The sequence below is a fragment of the Heptranchias perlo genome, chromosome 37 (genome assembly GCF_035084215.1).
Source record: "Heptranchias perlo isolate sHepPer1 chromosome 37, sHepPer1.hap1, whole genome shotgun sequence".
Classification (NCBI taxonomy): domain Eukaryota; kingdom Metazoa; phylum Chordata; class Chondrichthyes; order Hexanchiformes; family Hexanchidae; genus Heptranchias; species Heptranchias perlo.
In genome coordinates, this window is record NC_090361.1 from 14,226,105 (window position 1) to 14,252,876 (window position 26,772).

At 49.1% G+C, this 26,772-nt stretch overlaps 1 protein-coding gene across 1 annotated transcript in view; it reads left to right on the forward strand.

Annotated features, from left to right (window-relative positions):
• LOC137304311 (adhesion G protein-coupled receptor L1-like) overlaps positions 1-26,772 on the forward strand; it is a 331,855-nt gene that overhangs the window by 140,006 nt on the left and 165,077 nt on the right. Inside the window, exon 3 of the mRNA XM_067972853.1 lies at positions 26,227-26,336. Coding sequence (XP_067828954.1) covers positions 26,227-26,336 — 110 coding nt within the window. The remainder of the gene's footprint in view (positions 1-26,226; positions 26,337-26,772) is intronic.

Sequence of the window (26,772 nt, forward strand, 5' to 3'; positions counted from 1 at the left end):
GGTTACAGTGTGCGGTAGGTGTGCGGGGGTTACAGTGTGCGGTAGGTGTGCTGGGGTTACAGTGTGCGGTAGGTGTGCGGGGGTTACAGTGTGCGGGAGGTGTGCTGGGGTTACAGTGTGCGGTAGGTGTGCGGGGGTTACAGTGTGCGGGGGTTACAGTGTGCGGTAGGTGTGCGGGGGTTACAGTGTGCGGTAGGTGTGCGGGGGTTACAGTGTGCGGTAGGTGTGCTGGGGTTACAGTGTGCGGTAGGTGTGCGGGGGTTACAGTGTGCGGTAGGTGTGCGGGGGTTACAGTGTGCGGTAGGTGTGCTGGGGTTACAGTGTGCAGTAGGTGTGCGGGGGTGACAGTGTGCGGTAGGTGTGCGGGGGTTACAGTGTGCGGTAGGTGTGCTGGGGTTACAGTGTGCGGTAGGTGTGCGGGGGTTACAGTGTGCGGTAGGTGTGCGGGGGTTACAGTGTGCGGGAGGTGTGCGGGGGTTACAGTGTGTGGTAGGTGTGCGGGGGTTACAGTGTGCGGTAGGTGTGCGGGGGTTACAGTGTGCGGTAGGTGTGCTGGGGTTACAGTGTGCGGTAGGTGTGCGGGGGTTACAGTGTGCGGTAGGTGTGCTGGGGTTACAGTGTGCGGTAGGTGTGCGGGGGTTACAGTGTGCGGTAGGTGTGCGGGGGTTACAGTGTGCGGTAGGTGTGCGGGGGTTACAGTGTGCGGTAGGTGTGCGGGGGTTACAGTGTGCGGTAGGTGTGCGGGGGTTACAGTGTGCGGTAGGTGTGCGGGGGTTACAGTGTGCGGTAGGTGTGCGGGGGTTACAGTGTGCGGTAGGTGTGCGGGGGTTACAGTGTGCGGGAGGTGTGCGGGGGTTACAGTGTGCGGTAGGTGTGCTGGGGTTACAGTGTGCGGTAGGTGTGCTGGGGTTACAGTGTGCGGTCGGTGTGCGGGGGTTACAGTGTGCGGTAGGTGTGCGGGGGTTACAGTGTGCGGTAGGTGTGCGGGGGTTACAGTGTGCGGTAGGTGTGCGGGGGTTACAGTGTGCGGTAGGTGTGCGGGGGTTACAGTGTGCGGTAGGTGTGTGGGGGTTACAGTGTGCGGTGGGTGTGCTGGGGTTACAGTGTGCGGTAGGTGTGCTGGGGTTACAGTGTGCGGTAGGTGTGCTGGGGTTACAGTGTGCGGTGGGTGTGCTGGGGTTACAGTGTGCGGTAGGTGTGCTGGGGTTACAGTGTGCGGTGAGTGTGCTGGGGTTACAGTGTGCGGTAGGTGTGCGGGGGTTACAGTGTGCTGGGGTTACAGTGTGCGGTAGGTGTGCGGGGGTTACAGTGTGCGGTAGGTGTGCGGGGGTTACAGTGTGCGGGGGTTACAGTGTGCGGTAGGTGTGTTGGGGTTACAGTGTGCGGTAGGTGTGCGGGGGTTACAGTGTGCGGTAGGTGTGCGGGGGTTACAGTGTGCGGTAGGTGTGCGGGGGTTACAGTGTGCGGTAGGTGTGCGGGGGTTACAGTGTGCGGTAGGTTTGGGGGGTTACAGTGTGCGGTAGGTGTGCTGAAGTATGAAGTTCAGTCGGTGGGCTCAGGTTGTACAGCAGGACAGATGTGCAAGAATTGCAGAGTCTGTTAGGTGGGCTGCATGTGCAGATTGCAATGGGGACTTGGGGCTTTGGAGTACAGTCAGTGGCCTGGGATTCCTGAGTACAGTAGGAGGGCTGTGGTTCCTGAATACTGTGGGGGGAGGCTGGGTTTCCTGAATAAAGTAGTAGACTACAATAGGAGGGCTGTTCTAGGATGCAGTCGGAGGGCTGGTGTTCTGGAGAACAGTAGGCAGGCAGAGGTTCCTGAGAACAGTAAGTGGCCTGGGGTTCCTGAGTACAGTAGGAGGGCTGGGGTTCTCAAATACAGTAGGAGGACTGGGATTCCTGAGTACAGTAAGAGGGCTGGGGTTCTGGAGTACAATAGGAGGGCTGGGGTCCCTGAGTACAGTAAGTGGCCTGGGGTTCCTGCATATAGTAGGAGGGCAGGGGTTCTAGAGTGCAGTGGAAGTGCTGGGGCTCCTGACTGCAATAGGTGGGCTGGGGTTCTAGAGTACAGTAGGAGGGCTGAGGTTGGAGAATTGGTTTTCTTTTCTATGGAGATTGAAGGGGAGCATGATTCAGGCCTCGAAAATGCTGGACAACCTGAACAGGGTGGAGGTAAGTAGGGTATTGAACTTGCACTGTGAGCGCAGAGCTAGAGGTGAGAAGGAGCTTTACGTGCCCATTCCCTGGGCCTTCCTTGGGGCTGGCGCGTGGTGGATACAGATACGCCCGCTAAGGCCAGGCATACCAGCCGATCCAAGGGTGGTTGTGGGGCTCACCAGGAGGTCCGGGCCTGGAACCATGGGCCCGACCTCCACATGGACACGTTCAGTTTTCTCATGGGGTGACCCAGCATACTTGAATCTTCAGCCGGGGAGGAGGTACCATACATGCGCCCCAGGGACATGCCAAAGACATGCAAGTTGCAAGACCTATTCCACCCCCACCACCCCCCAAGGCTGGAATATCTTGGCACATTCATTGAGAAGTACTGCCCTACAGGTTTTTAGGGCCAGTATCCATTAAACCTATCATTGTACATCGTCCTCTGGGTCATGCAACCCTGTAATTCTGCACCTCACAGTGAGGCGATAGCCAGTAGTCACGATCAGAGATGGATCCTGCCGTTCGTGCCTGACAGAAGGAGGCAACTGGACAAAGGACTGGACAGAAGATGCTCTGAGTATTCTCACTAATGGTCCGTGTGTGGGGAGGGTGTGGATTTAAATCAGTCACAATGCCGGAAAACAAACTTTGAGGAAAGTGCCTCAGACCTACAGTAACAGGCCCAGGATATGTAAAACCTGCCACCTCTGAGCAATAAAAAGAAATTAGTTGTCAGCTGTAGCTCAGCGGGTAACTCTCTTGCCTCTGAGTCATGAAGGTTGTGGGTCTCAAGCCCCACTTCAGAGACATGAGCACTGGATGACGCTCCCTGTGCAGCACTGAGGGAATGCTGCACCGTTGGGTGTGCCGTCTTTCAGATGAGATGTTAAACTGAGCCCCCCATCTGCCCTCTCAGGTGGATGTAAACGACACTATTTGAAGAAGAGCAGAGGAGTTCTCCCTGGTGGCCTGACCAATATTTATCCCTCAGTCAACATCACTAAAAAAACAGATGATCTACATTATCACATTGCAGTTTGTGGGATCTTGCTGTGCGCTAATTGTCTGCAGCGTTTCCTACATTACAGCAATGATTATGCTTCAAAAAGTACTTCATTGACTGTAAAGCGCTTTGGGACACCCCGAGGTTGTGAAAGACGCTATACAGATGCCAGTTCCTTCCTTCTTTATGAGTCAAAAATTCAAAAGCCTCTCCTTTCGGCACATAAAGCTTCCATGGAACAAGTAGCTGGAGGTGCTTATATGTCGCACAGTCCCATACCAGTGCCACTGTCCTGGACACGTGGGCCTTCAGTAGCGAGCAGCAATCCCAGAATAATCTGCCCAGATTCACTAAGCTGGCTGGCAAGATGACCTGGTCTTAAAAAAAAATGGCCCTTCCTGGCCGCTGCCAATCGAACAAGTTTGTTTCGGGGTTGTCAGCCGTTGTTCAAGCCCCACAAGTCAGGAGATAACAGCGGGAGCAGCCGACTGAAGTCAGTATAGAAGCAACCTAAGTTTCCTCGTGATTGTTGGCTGCTTCTTGGTTGGAAAGCCCACCTAAATGCCCCTGAAGACCAGTGCATGGTGTTACTCAACACGGTGCCAGTAAAGCCCAGGTTGCATCAAGGACCAGTAGGAGATACAAGTCAAAAAGCAACGCCCTCCCGGTAAAGACAATGTGTAACTCCACCACACACATACACCAAGGACCCAGGCATGATTCCGGGTCCCAGCAGGAGTCGAGGTCTTTGAGGGAGGAAGGGGAAGAGGTGGGTGGAAGAGGTAGAGGATGGGACGTGGAGGAAGAAGAGGAGAAGCAGAATAGGAGAAAGAAGGAGAGGAACAGGAGGAGGAGAGGAGGGGAAGAGAAAGACATGGAAGAGGAGGAGAAGCAAGAGAAGGAAGAAGAGGAGAAAGAGGAAGAAATGGAGGAAGAGATAGAAGTGGAAGAGGAGGAGAGCAATAGGAGGAGAGTATGGAAAGAGCATAAGCAAGAAAGAGGAGGAGGAATAGGAGGAGAGAGGAGAGGAGGAAGACGAGGTGGAAGAGAAGGAGAAGCAGAATAGGAGAAGAAAGGAAGGAGAGGAACAGGAAGAGGAGATGAGGGAAAGACAAAGAAAAAGAAGTAAAGAAGGAGGAGGAATAGGCAGAGATGAAAGGAAGGAGAACAATAGGAGGAGGGGAGGAGGGGAAGAGAAAGCAGTGGAAGAGGAGGAACAAGAGAAGGAAGAAGAGGAGAGAAATAGAAGGAGGAGAAAGAAGAAGAGAGAAAGGGAGAAAATTGACAATGAAAGATAGAGCTGTTGGTGTCAAAGTGCTAATTTTTTGTTATATCATCAAATAACTTAACGACACCAAATCAAAATTAACTTTCAGCTCACTCACTGATAGGCAGTCTGGATATAATTTGTACATCGACATTAACGAGACTCTTTAATTTGCCGCAGATTCTCCTTAACTGGTGGTTAGAGCTGCCTCTGGCGCACTCAGTGATAACAATGCCTTGAATTGCTTGAGTGTTGGCCTTTCCCGGGACCTGCAGCAAAGCACATTTTTTAATGATGTTAAGTAGCAGCCTCCCACTGCATGTTTGATTATCTCGATTCAAATCATTCCTGGGGCTTCCTGTTATATTTCTCAAGGTGAGAATGAAAATCACTTCAGTTCCAGATCAAATTTGACACGCGCTGAATGTGATTCATGCTTGGTCTCTGTGCTCAGCCGCTGTGCCATTTCCATCTCCATCGTCCATCTGTCTCTCAGATGAGACGTTAAACCGAGGCACCGTCTGCCCTCTCAGGTGGATGTAAAAGAGCCCATGGCACAATTTCGAAGAAGAGCAGCAGAGATATCCCCAATGTCCTGGCTAATATTTATCCACAGGACCATGGAGAAGATACAGCACAGAAGGGGGCCATTCGGCCCATCGTGTCCGCGCCGGCTCGAAGAACGACCAGGTGCCCATTCTAATCCCACCTTCCAGCACCAGGTCCGTAGCCCTGCAGCTTAAAGCACTTTAGGCGCAGGTCCAGGTACTTGTTAAAAGAGTTGAGGGTCCCTGCCTCTACCACCAATTCGGGCAGTGAATTCCATACACCCACCACCCTCTGGGTAAAAAAGTTTTTCCTCATGTCCCCTCTAATCCTTCCACCAATCAGCTTAAATCTATGTCCTCTAGTTCTTGAACTCTCCGCTCGGGGAAACAGGTACTTCCTGACTACTCTATCTGGGCCCCTCATAATTTTGTACACCTCAATCAAGTCTCCCCTCAGCCTCCTCTGCTCCAAGGAAAACAACCCCAGCCTATCCAATCTCTCCTCGCAGCTGCAATTTTCAAGCCCTGGCAACATTCTTGTAAATCTTCTCTGCACTCTCTCCAGAGCAATTACGTCCTTCCTGTAATGTGGTGACCAGAACTGCGCACAATACTCCAGCTGTGGCCTTACCGGCGTTTTATACAGTTCCATCAACCATTCCCAACATTTCCATCCCTCAACCAACATTATCACATTGCTGTTTGTGGGATCTTGCTGTGCACAAATTGGCTGCCACGTTTCCCTACATTACAACAGCGACTACACTTCAAAAGTACTTCATTGGCTGTAAAGCGCTTTAGGACGTCCTGAGGTCGTGAAAGGCGCTATATAAATGCAAGTTCTTTCTTTTTTTCTTGATTTCTGCTGCAGTTCCTACATTCCAGATCTATCTCAGTGTTCTATCTCCATTCTCCCATGCTCTGTATCCCTATGCATTAACTGGCTTCCAATCCAGTGAACACTGCTTGTCCTGCTCTTACATACCAGCCCTTCCACTTAAGGGGCATTCAGCTTATCGAGCTTACAGAATCAGCACGCTCCATAGCCGTATACTACTAGACGGGAGTGAATCGCCCCCTTTCACCCAGCGTACTGTAGTATCTGATCTAAGACACACACGGGCTGTACAGTGCCAGAAGGGAGTCAATCGTCCCCTTTTACCCAGTGTGTACTGCATTTGCAGGAACTTATTCTGAAGCACATTACAGACATACAGTACCAGACGGGAGTAAATCATTCCTTTTCCCCCGCTGCGCACTGTACATGTACAGGAGCTGACACTGATATACACACACACACAAGCTGTATAGTACCACACGGGAGTGTATCGTTCTCTTTTACTTGGCTTGCACTGTACATACAGGAACTAACACTGAGACGCACGCAAGCCATACACCACCGGGCAGGAGTAAATTGCTCCTTTTGCGTCACAGTTGGAAGAAACTTGAAATTATAGCCTGGTCAGTGACTGTATTCAGCCTGCAAGACTTGACTGGGTGCTGTGGGATGGTTGACAAGTGTGGATATGTCTAACTAAACCGGGTTTTGAAGGTGGTGTTTGATGTCAAGTTTAGAAGTGGTCGTAACTTATTGTGTTGATGCTCTGCGGGCGGCAGTGGGTGTGCTCAGCACAGGATGTGTAGGACAGGATTGAGTGTGAGTGGTGCTGGGGCAGAGCTTCTGATCTGATTAGGATCAGTTCTTTTATCTTGTTATGTAATGAACATCTGGTGTACGGAATGGAGATTTATACATTAAGCAGCTTACAGAAGCACGGAACAGCAGGGCAGGACAAAGGATTAGAAGTGCAGCGCTGGATCGCTTCCCAATCAAGAGGCAAGGATTGTAAACCTCCTTGTCATAGAAACATAGGAATAGGATTAGGAGCAGGAGGAGGGATAGGAGCAGGAGTGGGAGCTGGAGCAAGTATAGAAGCAGGAGCAGGAGTAGGAGCACAAGTGTAGAAATTGGAACAGGAGTTAGAGCAGGAAGAGGGATAGGGGCAGGAATAGGAATTGGAGCAAGAGTAGGAACAGGAGTAGGGATAAGAGCAAGAATAGGAATTGGAACAAGACAAGGCTATTCGGCCCATTGCTGCTCGCCCTTGTGTTAGTCATAACAGATTTTTATCTTTTTAATCCCAAATCCCTGCCCTTTTTCTGTATCCCTTACTTTCCTTCAACCTTGCCATGGTCTTAATCACTGACAGAGCCATCTCCAACCCGTCCTTGTATCCCTCACCCAGTCACACCTTCCCACCTACCTCCTTCCAACCCCACTTCCTTCTGCATCCATTCATGGAAAAAACCCTCTTCCAAGTCACTTGGAATGGCATTTTCAAACTCCCAACTCACTGGCCTTTGGCCCTCCATTCACCAAGGTACCTCTTGAGCTGTCGATCTGCTCAACCACTCCCTCACCTTTGATGCCCTTGTCCTCAGTAAAACCTTTACTCTCTCTCACTCTGGTTGTTCCCCCCCGGGACAGTCCCCAGGTTCCCTCCCTCAAGTCCAAGGGCCACAGACTTAAATGAATCTGACATATAACTGGTTTAACCATCCATCAGCAGATCTGGCTGGGCCACATCAAGCACTGTCAGGCCCTGCTCTCCTCTGCCAAAACTGCTCACTGCTCCAGCACCATCCTACAATGCAAAGATAACCCAGGTTTTCCACTGCATCTTTCATGGTCCACTGCTATGGAACTGTCCTAAAATGGTTCCACTTCTACCAGTCTCAGCGCAGCCAGCTCGTTCTCCAGCAGTGGTGTCTCCTTTAACTCCTGGACGGTCACTTCTGCAGTCCCCCAAGGATGTACTGCTGGTCCTCCACCCCTTCCTCATCTACACGCTGCCCCTCAGTTACATCATCGTTAGAAGCCAAGATCAGCTTCCACCTGTACGCCGATGACACTCAGCTCTACGTCTCCAACCCTGTGCTGTCAGACTGCCTATCTGACATTAAGTTGTGAATGAGCAAGAACGTCCTACAATTTAACATCAGAAGCCGTTGTTTTTGGCCAGCTCCTAAACCTCCACACCCATCAACTCTACCCCTCTCCCTGGCTGCTTCCTCAGACTGGACCAGACTGCGTGCAACCCTGCTGTTTTGTTCGGCCCAGAGATGAGATTCAAAGCCCAATGCCCTTCTTGCTGGCCTCCTGACCTCCATCCTCCACAAACACCCAATCCCACACTCAGGCCTGCACGCCCATCACTCCATCCTTGCTGACCTACATTGTCTCCCCGTTTACCCCAAAGAAATAAATTTAAGATCCTCGTCCTTGTCTACAAGTCCCTCCATAGTCTCGCCCAATCCTAGCTCTGTCACTTTCTCGAACTTTCTGTTACCATCTGTGTCCTCCTGCACTCTGCCTTTGGCTTCTGTTCATCCCTTCTTCCCTTCCCTCCTCCATAGCAGAGCCTTCAGCTGCCTCGGCCATACTCTCTGGACCTCTCCCCAAACCCCTCCACCTCTTGACCGCCCCTTACACCTTTAAAAGCCTCCTCAAAGCACATCTCTTTGGCTTAACGTGCGGTCACCTCTGCAAATGTTAGTCCTCGAAACTGGCCATTGTTACACCCGTTATACATGCCTCACATGTTCACTTTTTACCCCAATATCTAATTGCATAGGTGTCAGCCATGGCTCAGATAGTAGCTCTCTTACCCCTGAATCAGAAGTGGGTTTAAGTCCCACTCCAGAGACTTGAGCACCAAATCTAGGCTGACACTCCAGTGCAGTACTGAGGGAGTGCTGCACTGTGGGAGGTGCCGTCTTTCGGATGAGACGTTGAACCGAGGCCCTGTCTGCCCCTCTCAGGTGGATGTAAAAGATCCCACGGCCACTATTTCGAAGAAGAGCAGGGGAGTTTTCCCAAGTGTCCTGGCCAATATTTATCCCTCTAACAACACCTATAAAACAGATGATCTGGTCATTTATCTCATTGCTGTTTGTGGGATCTTGCTGTGTGCAAACTGGCTGCCGTGTTTCCTACATTGCAACAGCGACTACACTTCAAAAGTACTTAATTGGCTGTAAAGCGCTTTGGGACGTCCCAAGATCGTGAAAGGTGCTGCACAAATACAAGTTATTTCTTTCTTAAATGGTAGCATAATTCAGGGGTGTAACAATAGTGCCCTCTGGGGATCTAAAGCGGATATTCATGATTTCCACATGTGCCTTTCCAGTCTTTTCGAAGGCTGATTGACAAAATGCCTGATAAGCTGAGACCACATAGGAATCATTCATATAAAAACAGAAAATGCTGGAGAAGCTCAGCAAGTGAGGCAGCATCTGTGGAGAAAGAAACAGAGTTATCGTTTCAGGTCGAAGACCTTTCGTCAGAACTGGAAGATGTTAAATAGTTAAAGTTTTTAAGCAAGTACAGAGCCAGGGACAGGGCTGGAGGGAGGGAGGGGAGGGAAGAACAAAAGGGAAGGTCTGTGATAGGGTAGAGGGCACGAGTGATTAAATGACAAAAGGGATGATGGTGCAAGGCAAGGAGGGTGGTAATGGGACAGGTTAAGAAATGAAAGATCGGTCTAGAGTAGCTGTAAATGGCAACATCAGAACCATAACCAGCAGCTGCAGTCCAATAAATAAAAAAAATATATATATTGAAAAAAGAATGGGAGCAGTGGTTATGATCTGAAGTTATTGAAATCAGTGTTGAGTCCGGAAGGTTGTAAAATGCCTAATCGAAAGATGAGGTGCTGTTCCTCGAGCTTCCGTTGAGCTTCATTGGAACAGTGTAAGAGGTCGAGGTCAGAGTGGGAGTGGGACGGGGAATTAAAATGGCAAGTGATCGCAGGTCAGGGTCACGCTTGCGGACTGAGTGGAGATGTTCAGCAAAACGATCTCTCTATCTGCGTTTGGTCTCCCCAATGTGGAGGAGATCGCATTTTGTGAGCAGCGGATACAGTAAATGGAAAGAAGTACAAGTAAATCACTGTTTCACCTGGAAGGTGTGTTTGGAGCCCTGGACGGTGGGAAGGGAGGAGGTGAAGGGGCAGGTGTTACATCTCCTACGCTCGCACGGGAAGGTGAAATGGGGAGGAGAGCAGGTGTTGGGGGTGATGGAAGAGTGGACCAGGGTGTTGCGGAGGGAGAGGTCCCTTCAGAATGCTGAAAGGGGAGGGGAGGGGAAGATGTGTTTGGTGGTGGGATCGTGCTGGAGGTGGTGGAAATGGCAGTGGATGATATGTTGAATGTAGAGGCTGGTGGGGTGGAAGGTGAGGACAAGGGGGACCCTATCATGGTTCTGGGAGAGAGGGGAAGGGGTGAGGGCAGAAGTGCGGGAAATGGAATGGACACGGTCAAGGGCCCTGTCAACTACAGTGAAGGGGAATCCTCGGTTGAGGAAAAAGGAAGACATATCGGAAGCACTGGTGCGGGAGGTGGCATCATCAGAACAGATGCAACGGAGACGGAGAAACTGGGAGAAGGGAATAGAATCCTCACAGGAAGCGGGGTGGGAGGAAATATAATGAAGGTAGCTGTGGGAGTCGGTGGGCTTATAGTAGATATTGGTTGACAGCCTATCCCCAGAAATGGAGATAGAGAAGGCGAGGAAGGGAAGAGTCGGAGATGGACCATGTGAAGGCGAGGGAAGGGTGGAAATTGGGAGCAAAGTTGATGAAAATTTCCAGTTTGGGGCGAGAGCAGGAAACGGCACCGATACAGTCATCAGTGTACCGGAAAAAGAGGTGAGGGGGGGACCTGAGTAGGACTGGAAGAAGGAATGTCCCACAAAAAGGCAGGCAGAGCTAGGACCCATACGGGTTCCCATAGCGACACCTTTTATTTGGAGGAAGTGAGTGGAGTCAAAGGAGAAGTTATTCAATGTAAGAGAAAGTTCAGCCAGGCGGAGGAGGGTGGTGGTGGATGGGGACTGGTTGGGCCTCCATTCAAGGAAGAAGCGGAGGGCCCACAGGCCGTCCTGGTGGGGGATGGAGGTGTAGAGAGACCGGACGTCCATGGTGAAAAGGAGACGGTTAGAGCCGGGAAACTGGAAACTGTTAAAGTGGCGGAGGGCATCGGAAGAGTCGTGGATGTAGGTCAGAAGATACTGGACAAGGGGAGAAAAAATAGATTCGAGATTGGAGGAAATAAGTTCTGTGGGGCAAGAACAGGCTGAAACGATGGGTCTCCCAGGGCAGTCCTATGGATCTTGGGGAGGAGGTAGAAGTGGGCTGCTTTATTTCAGAACATGTGAACCTACAGAGCAAGAGTTGTGATCGGACTCACTTAATTCAATGAATACATTTTGTCTTTGACCAAATAGAACTCCTGAGATGTGACTGCTGTATAAGAGCAATAGATGAATAAACAGTGACTCTGTACAGTTACAGTGAATAATCCTTACCCTGCTGAATAATCAGTGACTCTATAAGGTTACACAGTGAGTAACTCTTACCCTGCTGAATAAACAGAAGCGCTGTACAAAATAAACAACTTTACGGGGTAAATAAGCCTTTAGATCACCACATCAGAAGGCCATATTCTGAGTAATGTATCCTGTCAGGAGTGCTCTCACACGAAGTAGATGAGGTTTATTGTTAATCTCCACTAATGAGCTGCTATATTTTATGTCTGTTCCATCCACCACAGGCCATAAACACGTAAAATGTCTGTGTCTCTCTCGGCAGCGAGTGAGTTTAATCTGAATTCTATTACACGCGCACCAGAGGCTGAGAGCTTCTCATTTCCAGACACTGTAATTAAAATGTTGAATGGATTTGATTCTAAAATTTGATCATGTAGCAGAAACCACACAAAGCCTCTGCTTAATGAGAAAAAATGACCTAAATCACTGAGTCCAATACACTGTCCTTTTATATGAAATTTTTTCCTTCTGTCTGATTCTCTGTCCCTCTCTCTGATTCTCTGTCCCACTCTCTGTCCCTCTCTTTGATTCTCTGTCCCTCTCTCCAATTATCTGTCCTTCTCTACAATTCTCCGACCTTATGTCCAATTCTCTGTCCAATTCTCCGTCCCTCTCCAATTTTCTGTCCCTCTTTCAAATTCTCTGTCCTTTTCTCCAATTTTCTGTCCCTCTCTCCAATTCTCTGTCCCTCTCTCCAATCCTCTGTCCAATATTTTGTCCTTCTGTCAGATATAACAGTGCCTTCACTTCCCTTCCCCAAATCATTCTCTCCGTAGTCCCACAGGAATCTATCTTTGGCCCCCTCCATTTCCTGATCTATATGCAGCTGCTCAACATATGCTGCAACATTACCTAAACATCGCCTAAACTCCACCCTATATAAGTCCCATCACCACTAAAGCCTCATCCATGCTTTTGTCACTTCCAGCCTCAGTTATTCCTCAGTCATCCCAAAGCTCTCCTTGTTGTCCACATCCTATAAACTCTAACTTGCCCAAAATGCTTCCTATTGCCCATCACCCCCTGCCCTTGTTGACCTATAATTGCTCCCTGTCCCCCCAACAGATTACATTTAAAATCAATTTCCTCATCTTCAAATGCCTCCATAGCCTCGCTCCATCCTACCACTCCAATCTTTTCTAGATTTGCTCTCCTGGCTTTCAGTTATCTGACCCTGGCCTTCTGCACATCTCCCAACCACCTAGGTCCTACTCTCTGAAACTGCTTAAACCCCCTTGCCTTTCTACTTCTCTCTCTTCCTTTAAAAATCTTCTCAAAACCTTTCTTTGCGCCCATGCTTTCAGCGGCCCAGCCTAAAGTCTCTCCCTTGGCTCAAGCTCCACATCTGCTACTACACTGTGAGGCCCCTTGGGATAGTTTCCTACTTTAAAGGTCCTATATAAATGCAAGTTGTTCTTGTTGATACTCCATCCCTTTGTCCGATATGCTGTGCCCATTATTATACTTTGCCCCTCTGTAAAATGTAGAGCCTCTTTGTTCAATACTCTGTCCACTATAAGAAAAAAGAAAAAAAGAATTTGCGTTTATATAGCCCCTTTCACGACCTCAGGATGTCCCAAAGTGCTTTAAAGCCAATAAAATACTTTTTAAGTGTGGTCACTGTTGTAATGTAGGAAACGTGGCAGCCAATTTGCGCACAGCAAGATCCCACGAACAGCAATGTGGTAATATTGGTACTCGGGATGAGGGACTTCTGTTACGTGGAGAGACTAGATAAGCTGGGATTGTTCTCCTTAGAGCAGAGAAGGAGTGAAACTAATTGGCTAGCTCCTTCAAAGAGCCTTCACGATGGACTGAATGGCCTCCTTCTGTGCTGTACAATTCTATGCTTCCAATTTGTTTTAGTGATATTGCTTGAGGGATAAATATTGGCCAGGACGCCCCTGCTCTTCTTCAAAATAATGGGATCTTTTACGTCCACCTGAGAGGGCAGACAGGACCTCAGTGTAATGTTGCATCCATAAGACGGCACCTCTGACAGTGCAGCACTCCCTCAGTACCGCACTGGAGTGTTAGCGTACATTTTTGTGCTCAAGTCTCTGGACTATACTGTCCTTGAGTCTGATTCTATGTCCCATTGTCCACTATGCCATTCCTCAGTTTGATACAATGTCCCTTTAACCTCCTCACATGTTCCTATGAAAACTCTATAGTATATGTGCGACCACCAAGCTGCTGGCGGGCTGATTTTGATACAGTGTCCTAGCATTGCCAGGGAGTCCACATCTACAGGCTGGGCCCCTGGTGAGAACTCACACGGTCTCTAGCTCCTGTTCTCTGCAAGTGTTAAAAGAAAAAGCTGTTCCGACAGCACTGGGGAGAAGGTCACTGGACTCGGTGATCATCCTGGCGACTGTATTTGCCAAGCAGCTGCTGTCTTTGCTGTGGAGACATTGAGTAATCCTGGAACTGTGGAGATTTAATAAGGGTGATCAAAATTATGAAGGGTTTTGATAGAGAAACTGCTTACGGTGGCAGGAGGGTCAGTAACCAGAGGACAGAGACAGATTCAAGGTAATCGACAAAAGAATCAGAGGGGAGATGAGGAGAATCTTTTTCACGCAGCGAGTTGTGATGATCTGGAATGCGCTGCCAGAAAGGGCGGTGGAAGCAGATTCAATAGTAACTTTCAAAAGGGAATTGGATAAATACTTGAAGGGAAGAAATTTGCAGGGCTATGGGGAAAAAGCAGGGGAGTGGGACTAATTTGCTAGCTCTTTCAAAGAGCCGGCGCAGGCACGATGGGCCGAATGGCCTCCTTCTGTGCTGTAAAGTTCTATGATTCCCTGGCTCCCTGCAGAGACCACCATGTGCAAAGATGGGCTGTACCCTTCCCAGAGACAACGGTGTAGAATGAGAGTCACTGAACTGGAACGGGAACGGGACGCAGAGTGAACAATGATGGATGTGAATGAGTGCGTTACATGGCACCAACTCGAATCACGGGCCTCGAATGTCAGTGTAAAGCAGGAGAGGTGGCCTGCAGCGTTTTGTAGTATCCTGGGAATGTTGAGATATGCTCAGTTGCATGTCATTCATCACTGCATCTGTTTATATCTGTGGTGAGAATGCAACAGCAAAAACCCTCTCCTGCTTAGTGAGCAAAAAATGCCATCCTGTTTCGAGCCGGTTTTGAGTTGGACACTGAACCAGATAAGAAAAGATGCCAGTTGCTGCCTTTTAAGGAATCACTGCAGGCTTGTGCATGCTGCCCTGTTTCACATTACGGGTGGTTTGAGTGTAGAAGATCGGGAAGGGAGTCGATAGGGTGGCTCCAGATGGTGCGAATCCAGAATAAGATGGAGTAATCTTCAAATTCATGCGTTATCCCACTATACCAGACACACAAACCCCACTATACCAGACACACAAACCCCACCATACCAGACACACAAACCCCACTATACCAGACACACAAACCCCACTATACCAGACACACAAACCCCACTATACCAGACACACAAACCCCACCATACCAGACACACAAACCCCACTATACCAGACACACAAACCCCACTATACCAGACACACAAACCCCACTATACCAGACACACAAACCCCACTATACCAGACACACAAACCCCACTATACCAGACACACAAACCCCACTATACCAGACACACAAACCCCACTATACCAAACACACAAACCCCACTATACCAGACACACAAACCCCACTATACCAGACACACAAACCCCACTATACCAGACACACAAACCCCACTATACCAGACACACAAACCCCACTATACCAGACACACAAACCCCACTATACCAAACACACAAACCCCACTATACCAGACACACAAACCCCACATACCAAACACACAGACCCCACTATACCAGACAACAGACCCCACTATACCAGACACACAAACCCCACATACCAGACACACAGACCCCACTATACCAGACACACAGACCCCACTATACCGAACACACAAACCCCACTATACCAGACACACAAACCCCACATACCAGACACACAGACCCCACTATACCAGACACACAGACCCCACTATACCGAACACACAAACCCCACATTACCAGACACACAACCCCCACTATACCAAACACACAAACCCCACTATACCAGACACACAAACCCCACTATACCAGACACACAGACCCCACTATACCAGACACACAGACCCCACTATACCGAACACACAAACCCCACTATACCAGACACACAGACCCCACTATACCAGACACACAGACCCCACTATACCGAACACACAAACCCCACTATACCAGACACACAAACCCCACTATACCAGACACACAAACCCCACTATACCAGTAACACAACCCCTTATACCAGACACACAAACCCCACTATACCAGACACACAGACCCCACTATACCGAACACACAAACCCCACTATACCAGACACACAGACCCCACTATACCAGACACACAGACCCCACTATACCGAACACACAAACCCCACTATACCAGACACACAAACCCCACTATACCAGACACACAAACCCCACTATACCAGTAACACAACCCCTTATACCAGCTACTTACCCCATAGTAACAGCGACTACACACTTCAAAAGTAATCCTTTGGGTGTGAATTGTTCTGGAACACCCTGAGAATGTGACAGCGCTGTAGAAATATAAGTCCTTACTTTCTCACATACCCCCTTATTCCTGCACTATGTCCCATCATATCTTCACAGACCTGGTTGCATACCCCATTACACCAGCAGGGTTCCAGCTACATAACTCATTACACCAGCAGGAGCCCAGCTTTATATCCCATTACACCAGCAGGGTTCCAGCTACATAACTCATTACACCAGCAGGAGCCCAGCTTTATATCCCATTACACCAGCAGGAGCCCAGCTACATATCCCATTACACCAGCAGGAGCCCAGCTACATATCCCAGTTCACCTGCAGGGATCCAGCTACATATCCCATTTCACCTGTAGGGATATAGATACAAATCATCAGTGATTGAGTACATACCCCTTCCCAGCAGAGTGCTGGGATTACTCTCCATTTCCCCATTGAATTCCCACTGTAGAGCACAGGGCTTTTATTTGAAAGTCACTCCTATTTGCTAATATTAATTTCAAGTAATTGCAATCTTTTGGTGCAGTGTCAGATGGTTTCATTCTGTCACCATCCCTCCATGCCAGAGTATGCCTGAGCATCCATATTGTGTCAGTGTGTGGGCGTGAGTGTGAGTGTATCTATGAGTGTATTTGTAACTGTGTCAGTCTGTGTGTGAGCATGTGTGTGTAAGTATGAGTGAGTGTCTGTGTGACTGTGTATGGAATTGTATGTCTGTGAATGTGAGTGTGTGCATGTAGGTATTTAGGAGTCTGTATAAGTGTGTAAATATGCACGTGCATGTCTGTGCATTTCTGTGAATATATTTGCACGTCATTGTGTATGTATCAGCAGCAGTGTGCGAAGTCAGTGCGTTCGTATATGTGTATCTATCAATGCATGACTGGGAGTCTGAGGCTGCGTGTGTGAATATCAGCATGCATGTGCATGCCTGTGCAAGCTGTGTGCGTGCGCGTGTATATGTGCGCGTTTATGTGTGCGTGTGTATATGTGGGTGTGTGTCTCTCTGTGTACATGCACGCTGAATACAGTAAGCACCCGGTGAGAAGTGATGTGAGCTGCATAGATCCCAGCATCCACAGGTTTCCTCGCTCAATCTAAGGAATTCCTCCGAAAGCGATTAGGGAAGAGGGGAAATATTGCAAGGCAGAATGCTATTCCAGCCGGTCAGGTGCCGGGATACAGGGATGGGATGTATGTTTTTTTTGAAGCGGGATTTCACGTATCCTTTTAAACTGGTCCCGGGATTGGCAGTGACGGCTGAGGATTTTTTCTGGTGCCTCTCACTGAGGTAGATGTTTTGTTCCACATTACTGGTGCTCCCTGATGGCTGTGCCCGCCGGGAGTGCGGGACTCCTCGCTCTGCTGGGGAGGTTGGAGCAGAGGCAGCCGATGAGGTCACAGTCGGCTGTAAGAGCCGTCCCTGATCAGAGAAAAACCTTCTGTTTATTTGTGGTGCTGCAGGTGAGATGATAGAGCAGGGAATAGAATCTTTTCCATCATCAGCCTCACTGCTCAGACACAATGCACCAGAACAAAACGGAACAATTTGCTCATACCTCCCGCTGTGCAGCTTCTGTAGCTTCCTCTTAAAAGGGAACGTTATTTGCCCTCAGGAGCTGGCATCTAAGAGAAGGGCAAGCTGCCCCAGTGAGGGAGTAGGCAGAGGTCATTCAGTATCAGCACTACCACTCCAATAGCAGGCACAGTGTAAAGCTCCTTCTACACTGTCCCATCAAACACTCCCAGTGCAGGTACAGCACGGGTTAGATACAGAGTAAATCTCCCTCCACACTGGCCAAACACATATGGGTTAAGTGCAGAATAAACTCTCATGACCCAGTCCGTCTGCACTGAAGTCAAATTTCTGTTTCCTACACCCGCCCCCCGTGGCTTCTCTGAGCCTGGCAATCTGCTGCCAGTTTATGATGAGCTGTGAGTATTGCAATACTGTGGGAGGCTTGCTCATCAGGTCCGATAATGAAACTAGAAACAGACTCTCCTTTGAATCTGAGTGCTGCCTCACCATGCCAGCATTTTTGATGAGCGGAGATGGTTTTTGCAGAATGCGATATCCAAGAGCAGCGGCCAAGCTTTGAGTTGTCTGCCAAACAAGAAATGGGGCAACACCCACTACAACCAAAATCAGGAACGGTTTTGATAGAGTAAATAGGGAGATACTGTTTCCACTGGCAGGAGGGTCGGTAACCAGAGGACACAGATTTACAGTGATTGGCAAAAGAACCAGAGGGGGAGATGAGGGGGGAAAAAAAACATTTTACGCAGCGAGCTGTTGTGATCTGGAATGCGCTGCCTGAAAGGGCGGTGGAAGCAGATTCAATGGTAACTTTCAAAAGGGAATTGGATAAATACTTGAAGGGAAAACATTTACAGGGCTACGGAGAGAAAGCAGGGGAGTGGGACTAATTGGGATAACTCTTTCATCGAGCCGGCACAGGCACGATGGGCCGAATGGCCTCCTTCTGTGCTGTATCATTCTGTGATTCTAACCTGGCGTGAGAACGTCTAAGCTCATGTCATCCTGGTCCATTTAATTGTTGCTTTTAATAGTCTTGTGCTCTGTGTCTGACCTGTGGGTGTTAGGTGTTGACGCTGTGAGTGTGGAAAGTCTTCTGTTCCCTGCCCTGTCATTCCCCACCTGCATCAACACAAACAAACTGAAAATAGGCTCCGATGGGGTGTTGACTCCAGGTGGTTCCGTGCTGGAAACACCCCCCCCCCTCCCCCCGACAATAAACTCCTGAAGGAGCCGGGGTTTCAGGCTGAGCGATTCCCTCCCCCTCCCCCCCCCCCCCCCGATCTTCCGAACCTGCTGTGACCTCACCGCCCGCCTCTGCGCCACGCCACCAGCAGGCAGCGGAGCCCTTTGGTCCCGGCAGGCACGGCCAGCAGGGAGATGGGAACGCCGGCCGCGTGGAACAACACACCTGCCTCGAGGAGAGGCACCAGGAGACAAAATATAAAGCCTCGTTGCCAACGTCAGAACCCTGGGCTTCTCGGGAGCAGTTTTAAAACGTTGCTTCCGGGAGAGGGAGGAGATCCGCATCAGGACCTCCTGCGTTTCATTTGCACACCAGTTCGGGGGGGGGCGAAAGGTCAGGGCTCAGTGTTTGGTTCTCAATAGCCCCCTTGGTCATTCTTTTAACAAACTGGAAGATGTTGGAGGTGAACAGCTTTTAAGCAAGTGCAGGGCCAGGGAAGAAAGGGAGGGAGCAGGGAAAGAACAAAAGGAGACAGAGCGAGAGAGTGGGTGAACAGCCACAATGTGGGTGAGATCTGGAATTCAGAGGCATGAGGGATTGACTCTGTACCACCCACTGTTATGGCACTAAGCGAGTGCCCTGATGAGCTATATCACTCTCTAATGTTCACTTGTTGAAAAGCTGATCATCTCTAACACCTTCCACTTCTTTTGAAAGCACTTCAGCCTGAAACCTTAACGCTGTTTCTCTCACCACAGATGCCGCCTGATCTGCGGAGTGTTTCCAGCCTTTTCTGTTTTTATTTTAGCCGTCTTATAACCTGGCATGCAGCACTGACTTTTCAGCAGCATTGGCTTGGTTGTTCAAGTTGAATCTAATAATATTCTGGTTGCTGAGATAGGCAGAGGCAGCAATGGATGCGTAATATGGGCAGATAATCTAGAGATAGACAGACAGACAGAGAGAGAGAGATAGACGGAGAACTTGACAGATAAGATTGACAGAACGAAAATGAAGGTGAGAGACCAGACAATGCGGTGTGGAGTAGACAGCTTGCTAGCAAACGGACCTGATTTGACAGCAGAGAGCAGAGACATACGTTTGGGCAGAAGAGATGAGAAATGATCCATGAAAATCCTGAGAGAAGCTGGTTGATGGAGCAAGGCAAATGTTTCCTCATTCCCAGAATCTAATCGGAGATGTTATTAGATCAATTTGTTATTGCAGAGAGACAGCGAGGTAGAAAGAGAGAGAGAGAGAGAAGGAGCGATAAAGAGGGAGCGGGAGAGATAAAGAGGGAGAAGGAAAGCTGGAGTGGGAGAGATAAAGAGAGAGGGAGACAGACAGGGAGAGAGAGAGGAAAAGATAAAGCTAAAGAGAGAGAGAGGGAGAGAGAAAGAGAGAGGGCGACAGAGAGAGAGAGTGGGTAAACAGCCACAGTGTGGGTGAGATCTGGAATTCAGAGGAATGAGGGATCAAATCTGTACCACCCACTGTTATGACACTAAGCGAGTGCCCTGATGAGCTATGTCACCCTACAATGTTCACTGTCAGAGGTGACTGGAAGTTCAGAGGGTCTCACAGCTCCACACACATTCAGCTTCAAATTAATTCATGCTTTCATTCATAAACCTATTAATTTTATTTTAATACATATATTAATTTACAAACCTATGTCTTTAATTATCAATGAATGCATTTCTAAATTAATTTGCACATCTAGAAAACCATTTGAAAACTTTTGAATTAATTTGAAAATGTTTGACGTGATTATACATTGAGAAATTGATTTATTAATTAGTCTGCAAATTAATTGCGTTTGCAGTTCCTTAATCTGGCGATGAAAATGGTCCATAACTCACAGGTTTGTCCTCAGACAGGGAACTGAGAGACATAATAGGCAAACAGATAGACTGAGAGAAACAAACATAGCAGCACAGAGATAGAGGGACAGAGGGAAAAAGTCAGATAGACAGAGCAAACAGACAGCAAGTGACAAAGCACGACAGATCGAGATAGAGCGAGGCAGACAGTGGGAAAGGATAGAGGGAGAGAAGGCAGATGGAAGGGCAGACAGTCTCAGAGACTAGCAATAGAGAGACAGACAGATAGGGAGATAGATAGAAGGGTAGGAATAGATAGAGAGACAGATCGAAGGGCAGACAGACGTAGATAGAGAGACGGATAGAAGGGCTGACAGGGAGGAACAGACAGACTGGGAGACAAACTGCAACAAAAGAAGCATATACCCCATTATTACACCAATATTGTGCTAAAAAAGGTCGAGGAAGGCATTGTGCTGTTAATGCGCTGGATGAGAATTTCCTCAATCTCACCAAGCCCCACGGGGCTCATTTGCACAGGAGCATCACCCAACTGCTGGTGCTGTGCCCGGGAATTTCCTGCTTTTACGCTACTATTGCACTCTGCGAAAGTTAGACCCTATAAAACAGGCGCAGTCGCTTCATCCAGCCACCCGATTCAGGTTGAGGGTGGGTTTGAGAGTTTGAAGATTCCCCGAACTTTGCTTCCTGATTTTGTTTTTTGCACAACCCATTTTGTTTTTTTACACAAGTTTGCTCGCTGAGACTTGCAGTTAGCCCCACCGCCCCACAACACAGTGCTGCAGTCTCACCCCCATCCCTACACTCCCCCGCTGCCCCCTTCCCTTCATCCCCCACATACTCAGAACGACTCTGGAGAAGACATGGCATTCCCTATACCTCTATATACCATCCTTATGGAGGAGGAGGAGGAACAACAGTGCGTGGAGGTGATGAGAATCAGGTGGCAAAGTTGTAGCCGTATGCTGTCCGCTGCATAATTTTGCCTGGGGCAGAGATCTCACCATGGGCTGGGATCAGCTGCAAGCCGGCAGAATGGTGGCGTGCAGCAATTACAAGTAGCAGAGAGGTACCCGATGGTCTCGTTCCCCAAACCTTCCAGCGAGGTCCACAACTGGCCACTCTCACTTCCTGTTAGACACCTTTGCATTTCTATAGCCCTTTTCACCAACTCAGGACGTCCCAAAGCGCTTTACGGCCAATGAAGTATTATTTTTGAAATGTAGTCACTGTTGTAATGTGGGAAATGCAAGGTTCTCACAAACAGCAATGTGATAAATGACCAGATAATCTGTTTTTTTTAGTGATGTTGGTTGAGGGATAAATATTGGCCAGGACACCAGGGAGAACTCCCCCGCTCTTCTTTGAAATAGTGCCATGGGAATTTTTACATCTACCTGGAAGGGCAGAGGAGGCCTCGGTTTAACTTCTCATCCGAAAGACGGCACCTCCGACAATGCAGTGCTCCCTCAGTACTGCACTGGGAGTGTCAGCCTGGAATATGCACTCAGCATAAGGGGTCGTCAGCAACTCAGCAATGGGGTCGATTGGAAGTTGCATTTAAATATTACTTCAGCTCCAGCTTCCGTCCGTCTGCTCTGTGCCTCTCTCTACCTGTGTACTCAGTGTCATAGAATTTCTGGATATTTAATGATCCCAACTTAAACACGGCCTCCTGGGAGTTGTTGTCATGCCAACCAGCTGTCAGCTGTAGAAGGCAAGAGTTCATTAAAGCTTTGCCTTTCGCTCTGAGCCAGTTGTCAGAGCCCGTACATTCTTGCATTATAAAGCTCCGTAACAGCGCATACCTGGGCTGCTGGAGGCAATAGTCATGAAGTAATCCTTATTGTTAGCCTCCAAGGTGGTTCTTCAGTGGAATGTGGAATTCAAAAGCCTTGCAAGGATATCATGACAGACACACTCAAGTAGCTGAGGGTTTGTGAAAGTGGGTTGGCATAATAGCAGAGGGATAATTAGAGGGAAAGTGCAGTCATTTTAGATTTGTGCTTCAAGGTGGTTGGGAGATATTTGCAAATGTGGAGAGGTTCTGAAGCCTGTCTCTCACTTGCTCCCTAGCAGCTTTCGTACTGTTCCTTTAATTTGGATCCTGGAAGCCGGTTGTCAGTGAGACAGCTCCCAGCGTTTATACCATTAAATCCGGTCTCTGTAGCCCGGTGGCAGACTCCTGGGGCATGATTTTTGCAGGGGGATGATTTTCAGGCGGGAAACCCGGGAGTAAAGTTGGCGGGTCGCAGTTTACAATCGCGATCGAATTGAACGATTACGCTTTTAGTTCCGGGTTTCCCCGCGCGGCAGGCTGTCGGGAGGGAAAGGAGGCGGGGAGCAGATGCCCGGTATGTCTCACGTTGTGGTTGGGGGGTCGGGGAGATCGCGAGGGGGGGGGGGTCAGCTGCACATTGGGGTCCGATCGCGGCAGGTGAGCTTGTTGGGCCTGGAGGAAGCACTCCTGCTCCTCCTGGCCCACAAGCAGTGCAATAAAGACACTTACCCGACGGAGCGGCCCTTCTCGTCCCCCTTCACCTGGCGAGATTCATGAGCCCCGGGAAAACTGTCCTGGAGCCGTTAAATTTAAAGGCGAATAACATTAAATAACCGTAACTATTTCAACGAGGTTAATTGCCCCAGTAATGACAGGCTCGCCGGCACCAGTTGGGAACGCGAACTCCGCTATTCAGCTGTCTGCGCATATCCAAACGTTAAATCCGGAAGTGGAGCCGGGTCGCGATCGCAAAAATTAGTATTTTTATCTCTCACCCGACTCCAACCCACCCGTTTTTGGGGGTTAAAATTCCCCCGCCCCAGACTCAGCTTCACCTATTAGTATCCTAACAGCACTGTGGGAGAACCTTCACCTCACAGACTGCAGCGGTTCAAGAATACGGCTCACCACCACCGGCATCTCCACCACCTTCTCAAGGGGCAATTAGGGATGGGCAACAAATGCCGGCCTCGCCAGCGGCGCCCACATCCCATGAACGAATTTAAAAAAGCTTGGGATACATGCAACTTAATGGGAACGTTTGGACTACATTTTAATATCTAAAATTCTCATCCTTGTGGTTAAATCCCTTCCTGTCTCTGTAACCTTGTCCAGCCCTACGACCCCCATGCCCCCTCCAAAGGTTCCGTTCCTCTGACGCTAGCCTCTTGTACATCCCCCCTCCCTTCGCCCCACCATTGGCGGTCGTACTTTCAGCCATCTCGAGCTGAGAGTCTCGAATTCCCTCCCTAAACCTCTCTAGCTCTCTCCCCCCCTTTAAGACCCTCCTTAAAACCCACCTCTTTGACCAAATTGGCTTGGCATCTGCTGTACTTACCCCTCTGTATGTTTTTCTATATTAAGGTGCTGCATAAAGAAAAGTTGTTATTGATATTGGGTGCAAACTACAACTAAAGTGGGACGGTTTCACGGTGTAAAAGCAGTGGAAAATCAGCCTGGATCTGGAGTCTTGCCCACCAATTTGCGCACAGCAAGATCCCATAAACAACAAATTAATGAATGGCGTGGTAATGAAAGAAGGAAAGAGAGAGGAGAGAGAGAGAGAAAGAAAGATGCATTTATATGACTTTTTCATGGGACTATTTGAAGAGCAGCGAGTTCTCCCAGTTTCTTGGCCTACATTACTCTCTTAACAAAAGATCTGATCTGGTCATCCATTCGTTCGCTGTTGGTGGGACACTGCTGTGTTTGCCTACATAACAACAGTAATTCATTGGCTGTAAAGCGCTTTGGGATGCCCTGAGGTCGTGAAAGGCGCCAGGTGAATGCAAGCCTTTCTTTGTTTAAGGGCTGTCTGCATTGGGCCAACTTTTTTGGAGCTGGAGGTGCTAAGCCAGCTTACTTGGGGCTTTTGAGGCTTGATATGCTGATGCAGGGGCCAGCTTTGCGAGGGGCTGGTATTCCCAAGGGGCTGTAGCTGTGTCTGCTGGTATTGGGGTTGGGGCTGCCTCTGCCAGTGCTGGATTTGCCACACCCGCAGTATGAGATAGCAAAGGGGGGGAGTGCTTGGGGCGTGTCTTTGTAGGGTTATCTGGCAGCGCTGAGCAGGCTTATGAATTAATTGAAAAGTGTGAAATGAAAAATGATCCGAAAGAACTGACTGAACGGTGGTGGATTTGCTTTGCAGCACCTGGCAAACCCAACCCCAAGACAGACACCTCCAGCAAAGCAATCTCTGGCCCTGGCCCTAGCCTCAGTACACCCAGCCCCGGCAGATGCAGTGAAATGATCTTCAGCCTTCCAGCTTTTAGGTGTCAGCCGTGGCTCAGTTGGTAGTGCTCTCGCTACTGAATCAGGAGGTTGTGGGTTTGAGCCCCACTCCAGAGACTTGTAACACAAAATCTAGGCTGACGCTCCCAGTGCAGTACTGAGGGAGTGCTGCACTGTCGGAGGTGCTGTCTTTCAGATGAGGTGTTAAACTGAGGTCCTGTCTGCCCCCTCATGAGAATATAAAAGATCCAATGACACTATTTTGAAGAAGAGCAGGGGAGTGCTCCCTGGTGTCCTGGGCCAATATTGATCTCTCAAGCTACATCACCAAAACAGATTATCTGGTCATTACAATATTGCTGTTTGTGGGATCTTGCTGTGTGCAAATTGGCTGCCGCGTTTGCTACATTACAACAGTGACTACACTACATTTTTGGCTGTAAAGAGTTTTGGGATGTCGTGAGGGCATGGAAGGCACTATATAAATACAAGTTCCTTCTGTACTCAGGAGTTCGCGCATGAAATGATGTATGGGACTGTCAAGCCAGTTCCTAGTAGACATGAAGCCACAGCTCAGAACAGCCTTAATAAGACGCCAATTGATACTAAATTTGCGACCTCACTCAGAGAGCCCAGTTGTTGTGGGACTGGAATAATGTCACAGTGCAGTGGGGGGGCGCTTTTCTAAGGTGGGTCCAAAGGTGCATTGTTGGATCAGTGTAGAGGGAGCTTTACTCTGTATCAAACCCGTGCTGTACCTGCCCTGGGAGGGTTTGATGGGACAGTGTAGAGGGAGCTTTACTCCATATGTAATCCATGTTGTATCTGCCCTGGGAGTGTTTGATGGAACAGTGTAGAGGGAGCTTTACTCTGTATCTAACCCGTACTGTACCTGCCCAGGGAGGGTTTGATGGGACAGTGTAGAGGGAGCTTTACTCTGTATCAAACCCGTACTGTACCTGCCCTGGGAGGGTTTGATGGGACAGTGTAGAGGGAGCTTTACTCTGTATGTAATCCATGTTGTATCTGCCCTGGGAGTGTTTGATGGAACAGTGTAGAGGGAGCTTTAATCTGTATCTAACCCGTGCTGTACCTGCCCTGGGAGTGTTTGATGGGACAGTGTAGAGGGAGCTTTACTCTGTATCTAACCCGTGCTGTACCTGCCCTGGGAGTGTTTGATGGGACAGTGTAGAGGGAGCTTTACTCTCTATCTAACCCTGTACCTGCCCTGGGAGTGTTTGATGGGACGGTGTAGAGGGAGCTTTACTCTGTATCTAACCCGTGCTGTACCTGCCCTGGGAGTGTTTGATGGGACAGTGTAGAGGGAGCTTTACCCTGTATCTAACCCATGCTGTACCTGCCCTGGGAGTGTTGAAAAAGTGTTTTGTAACAATCGCAGTGTCTCTGCAACAGTTTCCAATGGGCTAATTGGTGATGTCTCTCCGACAGGTGTAACAATCGCACGCAGTGTGTGGTGGTGGCAGGATCAGATGTCTTCCCTGACCCCTGCCCAGGGACCTACAAGTACCTGGAGATCCAGTATGAGTGCGTCCCCTACAGTAAGTAGCAGCTCCCATTCTTATCTCACCCCACGGACCACTGCCCTTTTTGAAGAGCTTCTTCAAACATAAGAATGCCCCCCCCCACCAAAACAATCACCTGTAAGTGGGGGGGGCCCTCTCTGACAGTATTAATCGTGTATTGTGCTGGTGGGCTCAGGCATCATGTCTTGATCCTATTTTCAATTGGTTTTAGCAGGCAGCATCTTCCCTCTTTTGACTTCCCTTTCAGACAACAATCGCTAAGCAGCATTGATTCCGGCCAGTCACCGCCCTGGCGCCAGCTGTGAGATAAATGACTGGTGTTGTCGAGCATAGCCGCTAACCCTTTCCTTCTAATCCTGCTCACTGATTCTTTTCAAGGCGTCTTTCTCATTCCTCCTTTCTTCTCCCTTTTTTTTCTCCCCGCAGCACAGCGAGAAGAGGAGACCCCGTC